The sequence below is a fragment of the Ranitomeya variabilis genome, chromosome 3, assembly GCF_051348905.1.
Source record: "Ranitomeya variabilis isolate aRanVar5 chromosome 3, aRanVar5.hap1, whole genome shotgun sequence".
In the NCBI taxonomy this organism is placed as follows: domain Eukaryota; kingdom Metazoa; phylum Chordata; class Amphibia; order Anura; family Dendrobatidae; genus Ranitomeya; species Ranitomeya variabilis.
The window spans coordinates 548,800,606-548,820,599 of NC_135234.1; the positions used below are offsets into that span (position 1 = coordinate 548,800,606).

Consider the following 19,994-nt stretch of genomic DNA (forward strand, 5'->3'; position numbering starts at 1 on the left):
CCGAATCCTGTGTATCACTGAGGCGTCCCCTGCTGGGTGAGCTGGGGAGGAGGCCTTCTCTGGTCAGGGATTGCGGAGATCTGCGTTCTCTGTCCCTGGAAGGGGATGGTCTAGCTGACCTGGAACTACGGTGTCTCTCCCTAGAAGGGGATGACCGAGTGCTATGGGATGACGTAGATGGACTGTGGGTCCGCTTGCGTCCTGACTTAGACGTGGATGTGCCAGGGTCGTCCTGTCCCTGAGCCAAGCTCTCCCTTTGCTGGGTAACGGTCATAGCCGAGGCATGACTCTGCAGAGCCTGAAGCAATGTGGAGGTTAGGTTATCTATAGACTGCGTCATAGATTGCGACATCTGAGTGACCCATTCCGGCGTGGCATTAGACACCGAAGCATTGGCAGGGGCCTCTTGGGGCTCTGACACAGTAGTCTGAGTGCAGTCCTGGCAGTGTGGGTAGATACTGCCACTGGGGAGAGTGGTCCTGCAGGCTGTGCAGAATGCATAATAGCAGTCCTGCCTGGTTCTCTTGGACCTTGAGCCCGGCATAGTGCACAGATTGCAGAAGGGCTGCTATGCAGAGGACGTTACAGGGGTATCTATGCAGAGAACCCTATAGGAGAGCCTTATAGGGAATATGGATTCACAGCCCAGTAAAACAACCCAGCTGTGATCTTACCCCACCAGTTTGCCCCTAGGTCCAGCGCCGAAGATCCACAGTCCTGTGCCCCCCGGAGACTGGCTGGCCTTATCCTGGTTCTGCTGACCGGGAGATGCAGGGTTAATCCTTGCTGCAGTAGAAATGGCTGCCAGGAGAAGAGGCAGGGGGAGAAGAGCTGAGAAAAAAGGCGGCAAAGCTGTGTAAAAACGCACCCTTTCTGCCTCGATCTGCCCCCTCTATGACACTGTAGAGTGTCATATTTGTCATCCGGGGGGGCGGAGAGGAGGCGGCGGCTTCAGCTAGGCTGAAGCCGGGGCCTAAACTAGATGCCTAATGCCCAGAAGGGCTCCAGGCCGGCGCGAAAGTCCGGGAGGGGGTCGGATGTGAACCGGACCCCTCCGGATTTAAAAGGCAGGATAGCGGTGGGGCAGTAATCGGAAGGGGGGCCCAGTGAGGGATCCCCCTGAGTCAGTATAGAGCTGGTGCTGCCGCAGAGACAGGGGCACAGGGAGCCCTGTGTGTCTGTGCCATGCCTGCCTGCACTCCCCCCGGCCCCAACAGGAGCCCGTAGCTGAGCTGGGGTCCCTGGATGCAGGCGCAGTGTGCTGGCCCAATGCTGGGAGCTGCAGAGTGCTGCCTATACAGGCCCTACCTGAGGCGTCTCAACCTAATACCCCCAGAGGGGGATTAGGGAGGGTGCTGTTGTCACCTTCAGGGGCCTTTATCCTCGCCTCCACCTCAACCCAGAAACCAAAAGGAATTGGGGAAGGAGGATGGGTCTCGACTTCGAACCAACACCCGAGGGACTGGGGAAGGAGCAACATGGGAAATCGCCATCTCTATTTCAACCGGGCACCCCGTGATAGGGGGCCGAGGAAAGAGCCATGCCAGGAATCTCACAGGAGACCCACTTTTCTTCATCTGTAATCCGTCGGAAAAAAAGGGAGTAAAAGAAAAAATCTTAGGTGTGCCACCTATGCGACACTAAGCAAAAACTGGAGAAGGCTGATGCCGTCCAGGGGTGTATATACTGCAGAGGAGGAGCCACAGTTAATCTTTTTCAGATTATGCATAGTGTCGCCTCCTAGTGGACAGCAGCATAACACCCATGGTCCTGTGTCCCCCAATGAGGCGACACAGTAATATAGAACTTTAATGGTAATTAAGATAGCAATTTATGGAAAAAGTGGTGGGAGTGAGAGGTAGGTAACAGGGCACATCTCATTTTATAAACCAGGGGTGGGGAATGTTTTTTCTGCGAAGGGCCATTTGGTTATGTATACCATCCTTCGGGGGCCGTACAAACTCCGGCCACAAAGTACATCCTGACTCTGGCACTGGTGTCAGGACGTAATCTTTCATTGCATGCCCTTCAGTGTTCAGTAGTGAGCACTGTGTGTGTGCGCTAACAGAGCAAGAAGAAATTAATGAGCTGGTTGTAATCACAATACACCTCTCTGCCCAGGAATGCGGTCCCTGAGAATCTGCTCTCGGGGGCCTGATAAAAGGTCATCGAGGGCCGTAAATGGCTCTGGGGCCTGAGGTTCCCCACCCCTGTTATAAAGAGTTACAACACACTTTTTCTTCAATGAATGAACCTCACCATGTTTTTCAGCATAGAAGATAAAAGGGCTGCTGCTCACTGTACAACTCCTTATAACTGGGTCCAGGAGGTGGAAAGAATAATGAAATACTTCGCTCCCCCACTTTCGGCCCTACTCCATGCTCATGGCTACTGGGACAAAATGTGAATGCTGCAGCCGATCAGAGGCTTTCCAGCATTAGAGCCATCACTGTATGGTCACCGTACTTGGTCATCACTTACTTTTGAGTAACAGTGACACAGACGTTCCTGAACCAGTGCAGAGTAAATGGGGACATTGGGCTCAGTTTTCAAAACGGCTCCATATTTACCAATGGCATCTTCGTACCTGCAAGAAAATTCCTTAATATTTAAATCCAGACCGAGTAAAATCTAATAATTCTGTACAATGGGATCTACACCATCCATGTTCTGCACCAGAGTAAGCCTCCTCTGTTATATATGTATATCTAAGCTTTCTAGTTCACTTCCAATAAGACACAGCTGATGTGTTAGACATGGGACATTTCCTATGGTGATCGGCCATGAAGCCCGTGCACCTTCCTGATGGAACCACATATCGAGTGTTCACACAGTCTCATCAGGTGTGGAGACTGACACCAACTTTGGTTTTCTCAGTTTGCAGCACCAGTGTTTTTAGAGGTTTTGGTCGGATGTTTCTATGGTTACTGGAGTACAATTAGCATTTCATGCGTTATTTTTTATTGACAAATATATATCAAGTTTATGCCAAGACGTAATATTTACTGCATTGTCCCTTATTTTTCAAGACTCCTGCACTTCATCCTGACATGCTGGATATCAGTTCTGGGCCAGATCCTGACTGATGGTACCCTATTCTCATCTAATCAGGGTCTGGAGTTTATCAGAATTTGTGCGTTTGTCCACCTGCTTTAAGGACTAACAATAGGTTCTCAGGGGGACTGAGATCTGGTGGGGACAGTCCCGGCAATAAGCCCCAAATATATAAAGCTTTTGGGAAAAGTTGCTCTTGGAGGACCTTTAGATACCATGCTTTATTCAGAACAGTATTACTAGCAGGGTTGCCAACTTCACTTTTTATTTTTTATGGACAGCTTATTGAAAAATCAGGGACAGAATTGGTAAACCATAATAAATTCTTATGATCATCAGTGATCCATGTCTACAGCCCATAATTCTGATGTGTAGACATCAGCTGTAGTCAATGTAAAATGATAATTATGGTCAAACTAATCTGTATAAGTGTCTTGAGCTTCAAATGAATCACTGACGCATTACTTTTTAAGGGCAGAGAAAAAAAGTGCCCTATATTTACGGACAGTCCTGGCATTTCTGGTGGGTTAGCAACTCTGCTTCCCAGGCATTTCATTCTTGATTCTTTTCCTAAATAAACATTGGTCTGCCATGGCTAGTAGTGAACTACAAATACCCGGATTGTCAGGAGGGGGCGCCATCACTAGAATGGGTGTTTTGCTTTCCCACCCACCATTTCTCTTCATTGTACGATTACAGCAAGGAGTCTGAATGAAGCAGCAGTGGAGGATGTGACCTAATACTCCAATGTCTCCAGCAGTGCCACTGACTCTGGATGGAGAAGTAACAAGAAAACTCAAGCACTGCTCCATTTAATGCGCTGTTCATTGTGGTTGTATACAAAGAAAAAAAACAGGCTGCTTGAGGCCCGATTCTGAATAATGAAGACTGAACAAATGAGTCCCCAGGGATCAGACATTTATCTACCGTATATACTCGAGTATAAGCCGAGATTTTCAGCCCATTTTTTGGGGCTGAAAGTCACCCTCTCGGCTTATACTCGAGTCATACCCAGGGGTAGGCAGAAGAGGGGGAGCAGGGGCTGTCTAATTGTACTCACCTGCTCCTGGCGCGGTCCCTGCACATCTTTTCCCCGGCGTCGGCAGCTTCTTCATGTACTGAGCGGTCACATGGTACCACTCATTACAGTAATGAATATGTGGCTCCACCTCCCATAGGGGTGGAGCCGCATATTCATTACTGTAATGAGCGGTAACGGTGACCGTTCAGTACAGGAAGAAGCTGCAGCGCCGGGGAAAAGACATGCAGGGACCGCGCCAGGAGCAGGTGAGTATAACGGGGAGGGGAGCGCAGTGCTGCGTGATATTCACCTGCTCCTCTTTCTGGCGCCGCTCCGTCTTCAGCGTCTTCTGCAGTGACGCTCAGGTCAGAGGGTGTGGTGACATGGTTAGTGCGCGCCCTCTGCCTGAACGTCAGTGCAGAAGACGCTGAAGATGGAGTGGCGCCGGAACGAGGAAAGGTGAATATAGCAAGTGCCGGAGGCCTGAGCGACGGAGAGGTGAGTATGTGATTTATTTTTTTTTATCGCAGCAACGGCAAATGGGGCAAGTGTCTGCATGGGGCATCTTATGGGGCCATAACATTTGTGCAGCATTATATGGGGCAAGTGTCTGTATGGGTCCATAATCAACATTTGTGCAGCACTATATTGGGCAGGTGTCTGTATGGAGCATCTTATGGGGCAATAACGTTTGTGCAGCATTATATGGGGCAAGTGTCTGTATGGAGTATCTTATGGTGCCATAATCAACATTTGTGCAGCATTATATTGGGCAAATGTGTCTATGGAGCATCTTATGGGGCCATTATTAACCTTTATGCAGGATTATATGGGGCATATTTTAATATGGAGCATCTTATGGGGCCATCAAAAACTGTATGGAGCATTGTATGGGGCTCCTGATTCAATATGGATATTCAAAAACACTTAACCTACTGATGTCTCAATTAATTTTACTTTTATTGGTATCTGTTTTTACTTTTGACATTTACCGGTAGCTGCTGCATTTCCCGCCCTAGGCTTATACTCGAGTCATTAAGTTTTCCCAGTTTTTTGTGGCAAAATTAGGGGGGGGGGGGGGGGGGGTTGGCTTATACTCGAGAATATACGGTATCCTGTGGATAATAAATATCCATAGAAGGACAAGCCCTTTAAAAGGAAATTGTCATCACCAGGCTTTTCCGATATGACAAAGGCAGTACTCGTTAACCCGCATATACTGCATTCTAATATGCTATATATATGTCCCCAATCCAGCCTGCAGGACAAGAAAGAGACCTATTACACTCGCCTACGTGATGGTCCTGTCCAATGGACGCTGCTGGTCTTGGTGCCTCCTCTTCTTGCAATCACAGTCCTCCTACTCCATGCTTTGTATGGATGACGCATCCTATGTCATCCACACAAGGTCCAGCATTATGTTTCCGAGTAGGAGTACTTCTCCCAGCCCTGTCGAGAGCAGAGCAAAGTACGGCAATACACACGCGCAGGAAAAGGCCAAAGTGCCGGCGCATGCACACTGCAATACTTTGCCTTTCAAGGACGGAATGAAGTACGCCTGAGCGGGAGCGCGAAGCTGGACACTGTGGGGATGATGTAGGTCGAGTCCCACACAAAGCAGGGAAGGAAGATGGCCCAGTCCGCCAAGTATAATAAAAAGCTTTGTTTTTCTCATCTTGCAGGCCAAATTGGGGCCATACAGTTGTGTGAAAAGTGTTTGAACCCTTCCCGATTTCCTGTTCTTTTGCATGTCTGCCACAGGTAAAGGGTTCAGATCACCAAATAAGTATTTGACAAAGATAACACAAGTAAACACAAACTGCAGTTTTTAAATGAATGTCCTTATTAGTAAATAAAAAATAAACTCAAACCTACAGGGCCCTGTGTAAAAAAGTGTTTGCACCTCCCCACTCCCCTTAAAATGCAAATTAATTGATTTATCATATCTTAGAGAAGTGGAGTTCAAATTCTCCAGCCACACCCAGGCGTGATCACTGACAAGCCTGTTATCAATCAAGAAATCACTTAAATAGGACCTGCCTGACAAAGTGAAGTATACCAAAATACACTCAAAGGCTAGAGATCATGCCGCAATCCAAAGAGATTATCGAAAACGTGAGAAATTAAGTAATTGAGATGAATCAATGTGGAAAACGTTATAAAGCCATTTCTAAAACTTTGGGACTCCAGCAAACCACAGTGAGCTATTATCCACAAATGAAGAAAATATGGAACAGTAGTGAACCTTCAGAGAGTGGCCGGCCAAACAAAATTACCACAAGAGCAAAGCGACGAATCATCCAAGAGGTCAGAAAAGACCACACAACAACATCCAAAGAACTGCAGGCCTCAATTGCTTCAGTTAAGGTCTGTGTTCATTACTCCACCATAAGAAAGACTGGGCAAAAATGGCCCGCATGGTTCAAAGATGCTCCAAGAGTTCCAAGATGAAAACCACTGCTAAGGAATAAGAACATAAAGGCTTGTCTCAGTTTTGCCAGAAAATATCTTGATGATACCCAAGATTTGGGGAGAATACTCTGTGGATGGACAAGACAAAATTTGAATTTTTGGAAGGCGTATGTCCCATTACATCTGGCATAGCGGTAACAGAATTTCAGGAAAGGAACATCATACCAACAATATAATATGGTGGTGGTAGTGTGTCAGGACCTGGAAGACGATGTGGTAAATTGAACGATGAATTCTGCTGCCAACCAAACAATAGTGAAGGAGAATGTCCATCCATCTGTTTGTGACCTCAAGCTGAAGTGCACTTGGGTTATGCAGCAGGACAATGAGCACACCAGCAAGTCCACTTCTGAATGGCTTAAAGGGATCCTGTCACCCCGTTTCAGTATGTGCACAGCTCAGGCCCTATTTAACGGTATTTTTATCTCATACTGAAAAAAATGGGGTGACAGGTTCCCTTTAAGAAAAACAAAATTAAGACCCTGAAGTGGAAAAGTCCTGACCTTAATCCAAGAGAGATGCTGTGGTATGACCTTAAAAAGGCAGTTCATGCTTGCAAACTCTCCAATGTGGCTGAATTACAACAATTCTAAAATGATGAGGGAGCCAAAATTCCTCCAGAGCGTTGTAAAAGACTCATTGCCAGTTATCACAAACTCTTGATTGCTGCTAAGGGTGGCTCAACCAGTTATTAGGTTCAGGGGCAATCACTTTTTCACACAGGGCCCTGTAGGTTTGGATTTCACTTTCCCTTACTAATAAAGACCTTCATAAAAAAAAAATGCATTTTGTGATTACTTGTATTATCTTTATCTAATATTTAAATTTGTTTGGTGGTCCGAACATTTAAGTGTGACAAACATGCAAAAGAATAGGAAATTACTTTTTCACACAGCTATATATTCAGCATATTAGAATGCAGTATATGAGGGCTTACAGGTACTGGCCTTATCTCATATGGGGAAAAACCTAGTGATGGGTTCTCTTCAATCACAAAAAAAACAATGTATCATAATTTTGATCATTCACGATTTAGTAGGTTAATGAATTTTCTAAGATGCTACATTTATAGTGTGAACTGACGAGTTGTCATGTTTGTGTTACATGCAGATTCTTCCTTTTGAACTATACATGGCAGAAATTAGCAGTAAATCCATGTCATAAATGAATTCTCAAAAGTAGTGTTTTTTTCCACTGTTAATTGTGCTTTGTAAATCTAAAGTTTGTGGTCGATTTTCTGTTAATGTTCTGTAAGGAATCCGCCATGTGTGAACACACTAATGTACACAGAAGTTTTATTTCCATCCGCATCATGTACCTTCCTTCCTGTATAAGCTCTTCGGCGGTCTGAATCTGTTTGTTCAGCTTCTTCACTTGTTTATAATGCGAAAAGCAATCTTTGTGGTCAGGATCAAGTTTTAAACACTCCCGAATTTCACTGAAAATTAAAAGATACATTTTTATGAATTACCCAATTATAATTACAGAGCCAACAAATTAAGGCAATACAAATTATAAATCTATACAATGTTCACTGAAGATGGAAGCGAAGAATTGTCTATAGCCTTAAAGGCGATGGCCACTACTTACATGTCCCTTTCATGTGAACGAACTGCCATAAATAAGCAGTTAACCAAATACTTTGCTGTGTCAAATCTTTTATCCAAGAAGTATCGTTTCTCCTTCCAGAGAGTGACACGTTAAGCATGTCAAGATGAGGAGACTTAAAGCTGCAATGCTCCTCTGGGAAATATGCAAATTGTCTCTTCAGAGAGGAAGAGGACTAAACTTTAGTGCCACCTATTGGAAGGTAGCAATCCCAACAGTCAAGGACTGCGACTTCCAATAGGTGGCACTAGAGTTCTAGTCCTCTTCCTCTCAGAAGAGACAATTTGCATATTTCCCAGAGGAGCATTGCGGCTTTAAGTCTCCTCACCTCGACATGCTTAACATGTCACTCTCCGCAAGGAGAAACGATACTTCTTGGATCCTGGTCAGACGCCTCTCCATCAGCCAAACAAGATCTCCACTTTGCACTGACGAGGGGCAGTACCCCGAAACAGTGTCTGCAAATTGAGATTCTGGTTTGGCTCTTATCCCAAGTCATGTGATAAGGCTCGTTAAAGGGTCGACATTAACTGTTAGGATTGCTACTTCCAATAGGTGGCAGTAGAGTTCTAGTCCTCTTCCTCTCAAATCTTTTAGTAACCTGTGCTGCTCTCGTCACATATCTCTGGCTAAGAATCGCCTGACTTCCTGTGATGTGGTGTCAGATTCTTTATCACTTCCGGGCTCTGAAAACCGATGGGGTGGGCGGGGCTTGCTACATCAGTGGGCGGGGCTGTATTCAGCAGAGCTCACCGTTTCTGTTAAAGCTGCCAACTCTCCCTGCAGGCCCAGCTCTCCCATAGATTTGTATGTCTACACATGCACCCCGCTGTATTCACTTTATAAATGTGAGAAAATATTGTTCACTGCTGGAGACAAAATTATGGTTCTGTACACCCCGAGGTAGTTTAACAATGACTAGTGTACAGCATGCAAAATATCTCTGTGCTATTTGCATAATGAAGACAACTGCTTAAAAGCAACAACGTGATTTAATTGCTAACAGTATCAGAACATTTTAACAGTACCTTGTAGGAAAATAATGGCTGTATTGCAGATTAAATAATAAAAAACAAGGTTGCTAAATAGAGCATACTAAATGTTGAGAAATCCTTCTATATTCTTTCTAAACACCCTTTTTCAGTGATCACTTTGTTTCTCCGTTCATACTGCACTCACACACACACAAATGATGATACACCATTTGAAAGGTAAACTTGCCCCCTTCAGCAAGAAATTAGCCAAACAAACCACACATCTACGATGCGATCACAAAATATAGTTTAAACATTAATTTTCATAAACCTGTAGTAAGGAAAAATGACCTGCAGGTGGCACCACACTACCCAAAGCACACTACCACAAAGCTGCTTACAGACATCACAAACAAATCCTAACATTTGCCTTGAGGGCTTTCCAGCTTGCCAAACTTCTTGCCCAGCCGATTTCAGGCACATTGGAGGATTGCACACTTCACTGCAGGTGAGTCACATATGCAAACACATTTGTATACATGCACTGCCTATTCAATTTCACACTTTGCTCCGTTTATACTCCGACACACACAAATGATACACCATTTCAAAAGGTCAAATTACCTGCAGGTGGCATTTGCCTTGGGGTCTTTCCAGCTTGCGGAAGTGCTTGCCCAGCCTATTTTAGGTAAATTCTAGGATTGCACACTTCACTGCAGGTGAGTCACATATGCAAACACATTTGTAAACATGCACTGCTTTTTCGGCGATTAGTTTGCCCCACACACACAAATAATACACCATTTGAAAGGTAAACTTGCCCCTTCAGCAAGATAAGACACAAACAAACCACACATTCACGATTTGATCAATAAATGCAGTTTAAACATTCATTTTCAGAAACCTTCAGAAAAAAAACCTGCAGGTGGCACCACAACCTCAAGACATTTTTTTGGCCTCTATTTATCAAACCAATTTATTGTATTACCAATCTACATATATAAATAACTCTCACAAGAAGTGAACCAGAGAGGAATAGAACAGTAAACTATTCAGAAAAAAAAAAGTATGTGGGGATCTTTAGGAGCATTATCCTTAATCATTTATGGCAATACCAGTAACTGAGTCAAGGTAGTGGAGAACCTTTTTAAAGAGGACCTCTTACTGGTTATAAATGTCATTTTTGTACCTGTTATGAAAGACGGTGTTCTTCTGAGTCACAAGATTTTGATGTAATTTTTTTTGCCTCTCCATTTCAGATCTATAAACTACAGATGGGTTAATCAACTTGCAAGACCCAGTCCAGCGTCCACATCAGTAACAGGAGGACATCGGATGGGAACCCTGCAAACTGACTCCTACCTGTTAGCATCCATGGCTCGTCTTTCAATTAGCAAGCCTGGCTCATCACTTGTGGGTCACATTACAACAATCGCGTGTGGCTGACTAATCAAAAGAGGAGGTAGGGATACTGGCAGGTAGGAGGCAGTCCACAGAGCTCCCGTCCAGCAGCTACACATCACTGATGCAGCCACTTGACTGCTTTCTGCACTTCAGTTTGCACCAACATAAATCCATAGCCTTTGTACATAAATCTAGTCTTTTTCGCCAAGGGGGTTTGGTTCTCAACCCTTCTGTATTGGAGTCATGCCCACTTGACTAAAGAATAGATTTACATACAGGGGAAGGGAGAGCTATATATCGGGAATGGAGAGGCGCAGGGAAACCACCATAATCAGGAGAATAGTGGAATTTATGCCAGGTGAAAAAATATATATTATTTATTGAAAATGACAAATCCTCTTTAAACCAGAATATGTCATTTGAAAATAATTGTTTTTAATGGGGGATGTATTTTTTGTAAAATATATACAGATTTTTTTTCTTATTCATATTATGATTTGTATACTTATTTCCTAATCCTTCAGAAAATCCACATGTACATTAGCAGGAATAAACTGACTCAGTCTCTATGCTTTTTATTGATGTATTTAATAAGCATGTGCAAAAGTCATTTTGAACAGAGGTGTAATCTGTCACTGTAATCCTGCCTGCTGGAACTTCCACTGATTCCGAGAACAGAGATCCCCTAGATTCTTGTGTGAATATGTGACCACTAATGCATCCTCTTCTATAGGAGTGACAGCTCAACGTGCCCCATCAGTTCCTAAAAGTGAATGGAGCATATGCTGTGAATACACACTACTGCTCCATTCCCTTCAGCAGATCAGGACAACCAGCAACCATGCATTTATCATAAAGGGAATAATGAGAACACCCCTTTAAATGTCACAGCAGCAGTAGACGTCACTTTAAGAAATGCAGCAATAAAGCAGATCAATGTGCAAACAAAGAAGAGACCCACCTGAGCGACATCTCATGGTCCCCCAGATTATAATATATGCGGCTGACTTTGTAGAAGGCTGCGGTATTATCGCTCTTCAGTTTAGAGGCAGCTTTCAGGTCACTGATGGCTTTCCCGGGCTCGCCTTGATTGATGTAGCATTCTGCCCTCAGCTCTCGCAATTCTGCATCCCACACACAAGTCTTAAAGAAAACAAAACCGGCATTATTCACCTATGCAGAGCGCTGGTAACATCCCAGCATACATCTAATCAAGGATCAGCACAATACTGGGAAAAAAACACTACAGCGTCTTTATAACTTGCGAGTAATTACTGCAATGTCAGAGAAGCAAAAAGAGACGCACTCAGGAAGGGACCTTGAGAAAAAAAAAAAAACATTGGGACAAACAAAAACAACAATTTGAAAGTTTCTCCATTTCACACATGAACCACTCAAGGTCTATTAGCTAAATGCAGCTCACATTTCCTCCGGAGACTCGCGGCAGCCGCCGATGTCTAGGAATCAGGCCGAGTGCAGAATAAATGATAGATATCAAGAGAATGCAATTATGGATACAAGGGAATATCTACAAATAAATATTAACTACACAAAAAATATGCAACTAGAGATGAGCGGCTGGATGTGGAGGACTCCGGCCCAGTATCCAGTTCAGTGGTGCCCGGCGGCTATACGGGAGGCCCGCAGATCTCTTACCTTAAGACGTCTCCAGTGCGGTGTTTGATTGGCCAGATGACAGTCAGCCCTGACAAATAAAATGGTCGCCAGAAGGTAAGATTTGCCGGTCTCCCACCTATCTGTCGGGAACCAATCAACTGCATACTGGACCAGATTCCACTAACAGATCCGCTCATCTCAAAGTGCAACCAGTGAAAACCTTCCGCCACGGGGCAATGTTATCCAGCAACTGATGGCCACTTACCTCTAAGACCACGTTCAGCAAGCTTTCTGCAGTTGTGAAATCTTTTTGGTGGTAGGCGGCTATTCCTTGGGAACGCATGCGTTGAATTTCATCTGACTTTGCGAGTTGCGCGGTGGCTTCTTCCTCTTCATGATCACTTGGATTAGACTTCAGCTTTAAGAAAACAACAAAGATCAAAGCAGAAAGTGAGAAAATCTAAAAAATAAAAAAAATAAATGTCTGATCATGATTCACACAGCACACTATGTGGCAAATATCAACAAGGCTCCCAAAGTTAGGATTCCTCAAGATAATATTAAACAAAGGAAAAATTAACATAATCGTGCAGTTGTCATGTAGGCTTCCCAATAATAAAGCCAAAGGGGAGGAGGCCGGACTGGTCTCTGGGAAAACATGCATGAAACATCCAGGACTGGATCCATACACTGAAACATTGCAGCCCATTGGTCTAAACTGGGACTACGGGATTTCAAGCTTTATTTGGAACAAGACGTTGCTACAAAGCAGCGAATCTATAAGGCTATGTGCACACGTAAGAAAAGAGGTGCAGAATTTTCTGCACAAAATCCGTATCTCCTGGCAGAATCCGCAGCCACAGATTTGCCGCGGTTTTTATGCGGATTTTGTGCAGTTTTTATGCGGAATTGCTGCGGATTTTGTGCGGATTTTTAATATGGAGGGGTGCAGAAACGCTGCAGATCCGCACAAAAGAGGTGACATGCACTTCTTTGAAATCCGCAGCAATTCCGCACTCATTTTTCCACACCATCTGCACAGCTATTTTTTTTTACCCATTGACTAACATTGTACTGTACATCACAGTGCGGTTCTGCAGCGTTTCTGCACGGAAATATCCGCTGCGGATTTGCAGCAAATCCGCATCGTGTGCACATACCCCAAACGTGAAAAGAATTGTAACAACCCCGGGGATTGGTCATGCTCAGGTTATAAATAGAGGGAAGGAAAATAGAGTGGTCAATCAAAGGAGAGAGAAAACAAATAGGTGGGGGAAGTTGCACGGAATGTTTGGCCACACCAAGGGTGCACAGAGCGCCTGTACTTCGTTTGAATAGTCATTCTGTGCCGATAGTCTCTTTTTAAGGCCGAGGTCACACTTGCGTGTGCCATGTGAGAAACTCGCACGAGTCTCTCGCATCAATACCCGGCACTGCCGCTGGCACTTGGGACCGGAGAGTGTGGCTGCATGTATTTCTACGCAGCTGAACACTCCGGTCCTGAGTGCCGGCGGCAGTGCAAGGTATTGATGCGAGAGACTCGTGCGAGTTTCTCACATGGCACACGCAAGTGTGACCTCGGCCTTAAAGGTTAAGATGACGATACTTAGCTCAAGGTGATCTCCTTTGCCGAGAACCTAATGTGTTTCCTCTATGATAGCTTACATTTATACGGGTAGGTAGGATCCTGCTGTCAGGGAACCTGTCACCCCTCAGGCGTTTGTAAGTAAAAGAGCCACCTTGTGCAGCACTAATGCTGCATTCTGACAAGGTGGCTTTTTAGTTACAAACGCCTGCACACGCTGAAATAAACACTTATAAAATGTGCCCCCACATACCCTGAAATCGCCAGGGAGGCGGGCCTTTCCTTCCTAATTAGACGCAGCACAGCCGTCACTCCGGAGCTGTGCGCGCCGCCTCCTTTTGCTGCATTAGCGTCCCCGCCTCCTGCGCTGTTTTTTTTTTCCGGGCATGCGCAGTTGCGCTGCCCTTCGTACTTACAGCGCAGGCGCCTGGACGATAACGCAGCAAGAGGAGGCAGCGCGCACAGCTCCTGAGTGACGGCTGTGCTGTGTCTAATTAGGAAGGAAAGTCCCACCCCGGGACGATTTCAGGGTATTTGGGGGCACATTTTATAAGTGTTTATTTCAGCGTGTGCAGCGTGTGACTAAAAAGCCACCTTGCCAGAATGCAGCATTAGTGCTGCACAAGGTGGCTCTTTTAGTTACAAACGCCTGAGGGGGTGACAGGTTCCCTTTAAAACTACCACAGGCTGATGGGTGGAGTGCTTGGTGAGATGCATATGCATACATATATACATACTCACAATTATATATCGCCTTGTCATGGCTGCTGGACACAAGAATTGGCCAATTTATGTGCTAACTATTTTAATTTTCACCTATTTCCCAGAGCAGTACTGAAATTCTAATTTCATAGATTTCATGTTTGCTGCTATAGCGCTGCAGGCTGCAGCTTACATTTGTTATATATGGAGGTGGTTACTCTTCGCTTACACCTGTTCACACCCGTTTTCTGTTTGAACGTGGTGTTTAATCTTGGATATCCTTTTAAAGGAAGTCTGCCAGCACAAACTGACAGTATAAACAAAGCAAACAGTCCCTATGAAAATCCCACCTTAGTGTTGTAATTTCTGCAGAAACTAAAGTTTAATCATACATGCTACCGATTTTGTACATTCTCTTCATGTGTGTGGCTTTCCTCCTACACTACAATCAAAGTGATAGGGAATGTAGATTGTGCGCCTCAATGGGGACAGTGCCGATAATGTCTGTAAAGCGCTGCGGAATATGATGGCGCTATATAAGGGAGTAAAAAATAAATAAATGAGGCTGCTAGGTGCACCTTGGGCACCATTCCACCCACTGGTTTTGCATGTGCTCGCCTACCTCACTGGCAACTGACAGCACTGGCTTGCCTTGAGCCACCCACCCCAGAGAAAGCACAGACAAATGCTGTCAGTTTGGACTGAAGGACTCCCTTTTACCCCTTAGTGACAGAGCCAATTTTGTCCTTAATGACCAAGCCAATTCTTATAATTCTAACCACTGCCACTTTGAGGTTAAAGCTCAGGAACACTTCAATGGATCCTGCTGATTCTGAGATTGTCTTTTTTGTGACACATTGTACTTCATGTTTCTTCGATGTGACTTGCGTTTATTTATTAAAAAAAATAAAATGGAAATTTGGCAAAAACTTTGCAAAACACAATTCTTCTGCCCTTAAATCAGTTATGTAATACAAAATAGTTAATAAATAACATTTCCCACATGTCTATACTTTACATTAGCACAAATTTGGAAACATAACTTTTGTTAGGACGTTATAAGGGTTAAAAGTTGACCAGCGATTCCTCATTTTTCCAACAAAAATTTACAAAACGCTTTTTTTTTTTTTTTTTTGGACCACCCTACATTTGAAGTGAGTTTGGGGGGTCAATAGGACAGAAAATACCCCAAAAAGACACCATTCTAAAAAAATGCACCCCACCCCTCAAGGTGCACAAAACCACATTTTACTTTTTTCACAAAACATTTACTTTAGACCAAAACTTTTTTATTTTTTTTTTAATTTTCACAAGGGTACCAGGAGAAAATGGACCACAAAATTTGTTGTGCAATTTCTCCTGAGTACGCGATATCCCGTATGTGGGGGAAAGCCACTGTTTGGGCGCATGGCAGGGCTCGGGGGGGGAGCACTATTAGACTTTTTGAACGAAAAATTGACTGGAATCAATGGCGGGGGCCATGACGCATTTGGAGACCCCTTGATGTACTTAAAGAGTGGAAGCCCCCAATTCTAACTCCAACCCTAACACACCCCAATCCTAACTCCAACCGTACCCCAAACCAACAACCATAACCCCAAAACCACCACCGTAACCCTAGCCCAACCCTAGCACTATCCCTAACCCAACCCTAGTTCTAACTAAGGGGGTGATAAAGGGGGGGTTTGATTTACTATTTTTTTTTTTTATTTTGATCACTGTGATAGGGTCTATCACAGTACAGTGATCAAAATTAACCAATAGGTAAAATCTCCTATTGTTGCCGGGTGGCGGCTGGGAAGATGACGTGGAGGGCAGGGTGACCCCATTTCGCTCTCCTCTGGTATGCTAGATCACATCACAGGAGAGAGAAACGAATGGGAAACCTGACTTTTGTGATCGCCGTTATTTGGTGAAAAACCCAGAGACCCCGGAGATTTTCCGACGCTGGGGGGCGCCACACCCTTATTACTCAGCACCATTAAAAAGCGGATCTGAGGAATAAGTATCTTTAACTACTGCTGGTAAAAGGCGTATCGGTGGTCGTTAAGGGGCTAACAACCTCAGACGTGCTCCACTGTGTGCTCAGGGCTATTGTGGCTTCTCACTTAGGTGAGCAGCAATAAAGAAGATTCTTATCTCGATCTATATTTCACTTCACCCTCCTGTTCCATGTAACATAACCTAAGATTAGAAAGACCTTCAACCGATCAGGGACTGCAGCCATAGTACCCAAGTAGTTTCATAGTTAAAGAACTAAAAGGCGTGAAAACAAAAATCTATAGGAAAAAGCCTGTCTCCTACCTCGCCTGCTAGTTTTTCTGTAGTGTCCCTGACCTGTTTTAATCCTTTCCGATATTAGGCTTAGAGTCTTACTAGTGCTTAGCGCTCTCAGGGGACAGGTGTCCTCTTTGGTTGTTCTTTTTCAGACTGATCTGGCTTCTCAACACAGGTCAGAATTTTTCTCCAAGGAGTGGCGCATACTAGTCCACGGTACTGGTCTCCCATTGATCCGTGGGGTCTTAGTCTTTTTTTGGAGGCTCGTCAGTCCCCACCTTTTGAGTTACAGCTTTCTTATAAATGGTAGCCTTTCTTACAGCCATTACTTCCATCAGGAGGGTATTGGAACTGGCAGCTCTCTCCCATCACGCTCCTTACCTCATCCTCCACCAGGATACGGTTGAGGCCGGTTCTGTCCTTCGTCCCTAAGGCGATTACGGCTTTCAACCTTAAGGAGGACATTATTTTCCCTTAATTTTGCACAGCATCCTCTCATCCAATTGAGAGTGCCTTGCACAAGCTAGATGCCGCCAGGGCCGCACGGCACTATTTATTGGCTACCCCTCCATTCAGGCAGCTGGACTCCTTATTTGTTATACCGGAAGCCCCTTACTTGCCTCTAAGCAACTGTTGCGCATTTAATTAGAATGGCCATTACTGAGGCTAATAAAGCAATGACTAGCACCCCATTTTAGGATTACGGTACACGAGCGGTGGGGGGCTTCCTGGGCTGTTCGGCACCAGGCAGCTGCTCTACGACTGTAAGGCAGCTAATTAGCCATCCATACATACCTGCTTCGGCAGACGCTCGCCTTGGCAGGAAGATACTGCTGGCGGCAGTTACCAGGGCGGCAGTTTCATAACGAGTGGAAAACATAATAATGTATAACATTTAGTTCTCATTCCCACCACAGGGACAGTTTTATGATGTCTCGTGGTTCTGGGTCCCCCAATAAAGCAACCGATAAATTAAGATTTTTGGAACTGTAAAAATCTCTCTTCATAGGGGGACGTAGCACCCACCCTCGGTTGGCCAGTCACATGTGCAATTATGCTGGTTTTTCTTTGTAGATGTAATTGGATTTTTCTTTTCAAGATTTTTTTTTTTTTTTTTTTTTATTCCTTTTGCTTCTCCTACTGCTTTCTCATTAACCTGATGCTAGCAGGCGAGATATAGTCTGTTGGCCAGGAGCCAACCCTGACTGCATATTCTAAGATTAGAATTAGTGATGAGCGAACGTGCTCGGATATAGTGTTATCGGAGTATGCCAAGTGACTTCGGTGTGCTCGAAAACTATGTACGAGCCCCAGCGGCTGCATGTCTGGCAGCTGTTCAACAGCCTTAACATATGCAGGGATTGCATGACCGCTGTGGAGACTCAAACATATTATCTGTTAACACATGAGCATGCTCAGATAACACCTGCTCATCACTATTAGCCATTTTTGTTTCTGGAAAAGCTGAGCAACAGACATTTTGACAATACAGCCGTGTGCCAGCATTCACAAGAAACATTTTCTGACTGTCCATAGGCTGTTTTTTTTTTTTTTTTTTTTTTAGACACTTTGAGAACTTGGTGGGAAAGCACGTGCCTGTCACCCAGCTTTCCAAGGAATAGTGTTTGCTGGGTGAGCCGGATACAGTGCCATCATTCAATCCTCCATATAGTCATGGAACAATACAATCTTCTGCAAATCCACACACTGATGAGTGGCCATTGCACTTTTTCAGGCAGAAAGTTCTTTCAGCCATTTCATACTCTCCATTGGAATATTAGGAGACATGTTGCATCGCAGCAGAATGAATGACATTAATCTGTAACATGACATCCATGGATTTGTCGACACTTCGGAGGCTGCATTGTGCCATACATCAAAGTATGAAGAACCCTTTTGCCACAGGCAGGTTAGATGTGATATCTGGGAGAGCCGGCAGGCCGCGGGCTTCATAAACCAGGGCCACTCAAAGCCAACTTAAAACAGAAGAAATAAAACCCCTCTGTCCGAGGCCGGCTTATTGCTCAAGAACAAAAGCACAGAAGAAAAACAAGTTCTAAGACCCTAGCAAGAAAAATTACTAAACTTTGATTCATTACAAAGGTCTTTGTCCACACAAAATCAAGAAACAGGTATATTCCCGCCAAGTAGTAAAACACAAGCAACAAAAGTTTTTTTCATTAAAATGTCAGAATGTATTCATGATAAATATTTCCCAAATTTGTTGGTTTCTCTGCCCTGGGGGAATACAGCAAGTAATAAAAGAAATCCAACAATAAGTACATAGTTTGATTTTCAACACCCTCCGATAAATACAGATCTGTATAATTGGACCTGTTACTGTAGTTCGGCTGACAGACCGGTGATCACTATAGGTCACTGGAAAGAAGAAGTATCAGACCAGTGCAGCAATCTGCAGAGCGGTGCAGCCACTAGGGTTCTGGCGCCATCTGCTGGAAAATAATGCAAACTGCACCATGCGGAGAGGAGATACTTTTAAAATTCTTTCCACATGGGTGATGCATAGTTTTGTACATATATAGAAAGAAGCTGGAATATTATCAAAAAGATGAAACAAAAGTCAACAGTCTCCAGTCAATTAATCTTGAAAACACAAAAGGAAAAAACACATTAACAGATTCGTAGCGTTATCGACCAAAGTCATAATATTGCCGTCCGAGCCAAAAAAGACATTCTGTTCGAGGTGTTAGAGTCAGATATAAGACTGCCTATTCATGTAACATCCCCCACTGGTGAGAGGAGGCCATCAGGGAATATGGGGAACGATGTGGAGTAATGGAAGGGGTCCGGGAGGGAAGGATTTTTTACATATAGAAACTAGTAGTGGAAAACCCCTTTCGGGCTCTATACACACACAGCATCTTTATGAAATGAGTAAGAGATTGCTTTAAAATATAAAACAAAAATGGTCTAATAATATATTTATTAGCATGAACAGTCTAAGGCCCGACTCATTGCCTTTTTTTCTTTTTTTTAAGGTTTTCTACTTTGCGGGCAGAATTGAGATTGCAGATTTTTCACCCAATTCATCAATTGTGACTAGATAAACAGTCTCAAAATTTAGCGAAATTCACACCAGTCCTTCATGTCCCCTGGTATAATTTTGAGCACGATAATATTTTGTCACATTTTGTTTTGTGCCATTTTGCAGAACGTGTGATTTTTTTTTAGTCAAAAATTGCAAAAATAATTCAAGGAAGAAGAAAAAAAAAAAAAGAAGATGATTTATGAATATGCATCAAGTTAATAAGGCTGGTTT

At 44.1% G+C, this 19,994-nt stretch overlaps 1 protein-coding gene across 1 annotated transcript in view; it reads right to left on the reverse strand.

Moving 5' to 3' along the window:
- DNAJC3 (DnaJ heat shock protein family (Hsp40) member C3) overlaps positions 1 to 19,994 on the reverse strand; it is a 59,585-nt gene that overhangs the window by 23,298 nt on the left and 16,293 nt on the right. Inside the window, exons 5-8 of the mRNA XM_077297154.1 lie at positions 12,416 to 12,568; positions 11,495 to 11,676; positions 7,866 to 7,985; positions 2,482 to 2,587 (exon numbers count right to left, since the gene is read on the reverse strand). Coding sequence (XP_077153269.1) covers positions 2,482 to 2,587; positions 7,866 to 7,985; positions 11,495 to 11,676; positions 12,416 to 12,568 — 561 coding nt within the window. The remainder of the gene's footprint in view (positions 1 to 2,481; positions 2,588 to 7,865; positions 7,986 to 11,494; positions 11,677 to 12,415; positions 12,569 to 19,994) is intronic.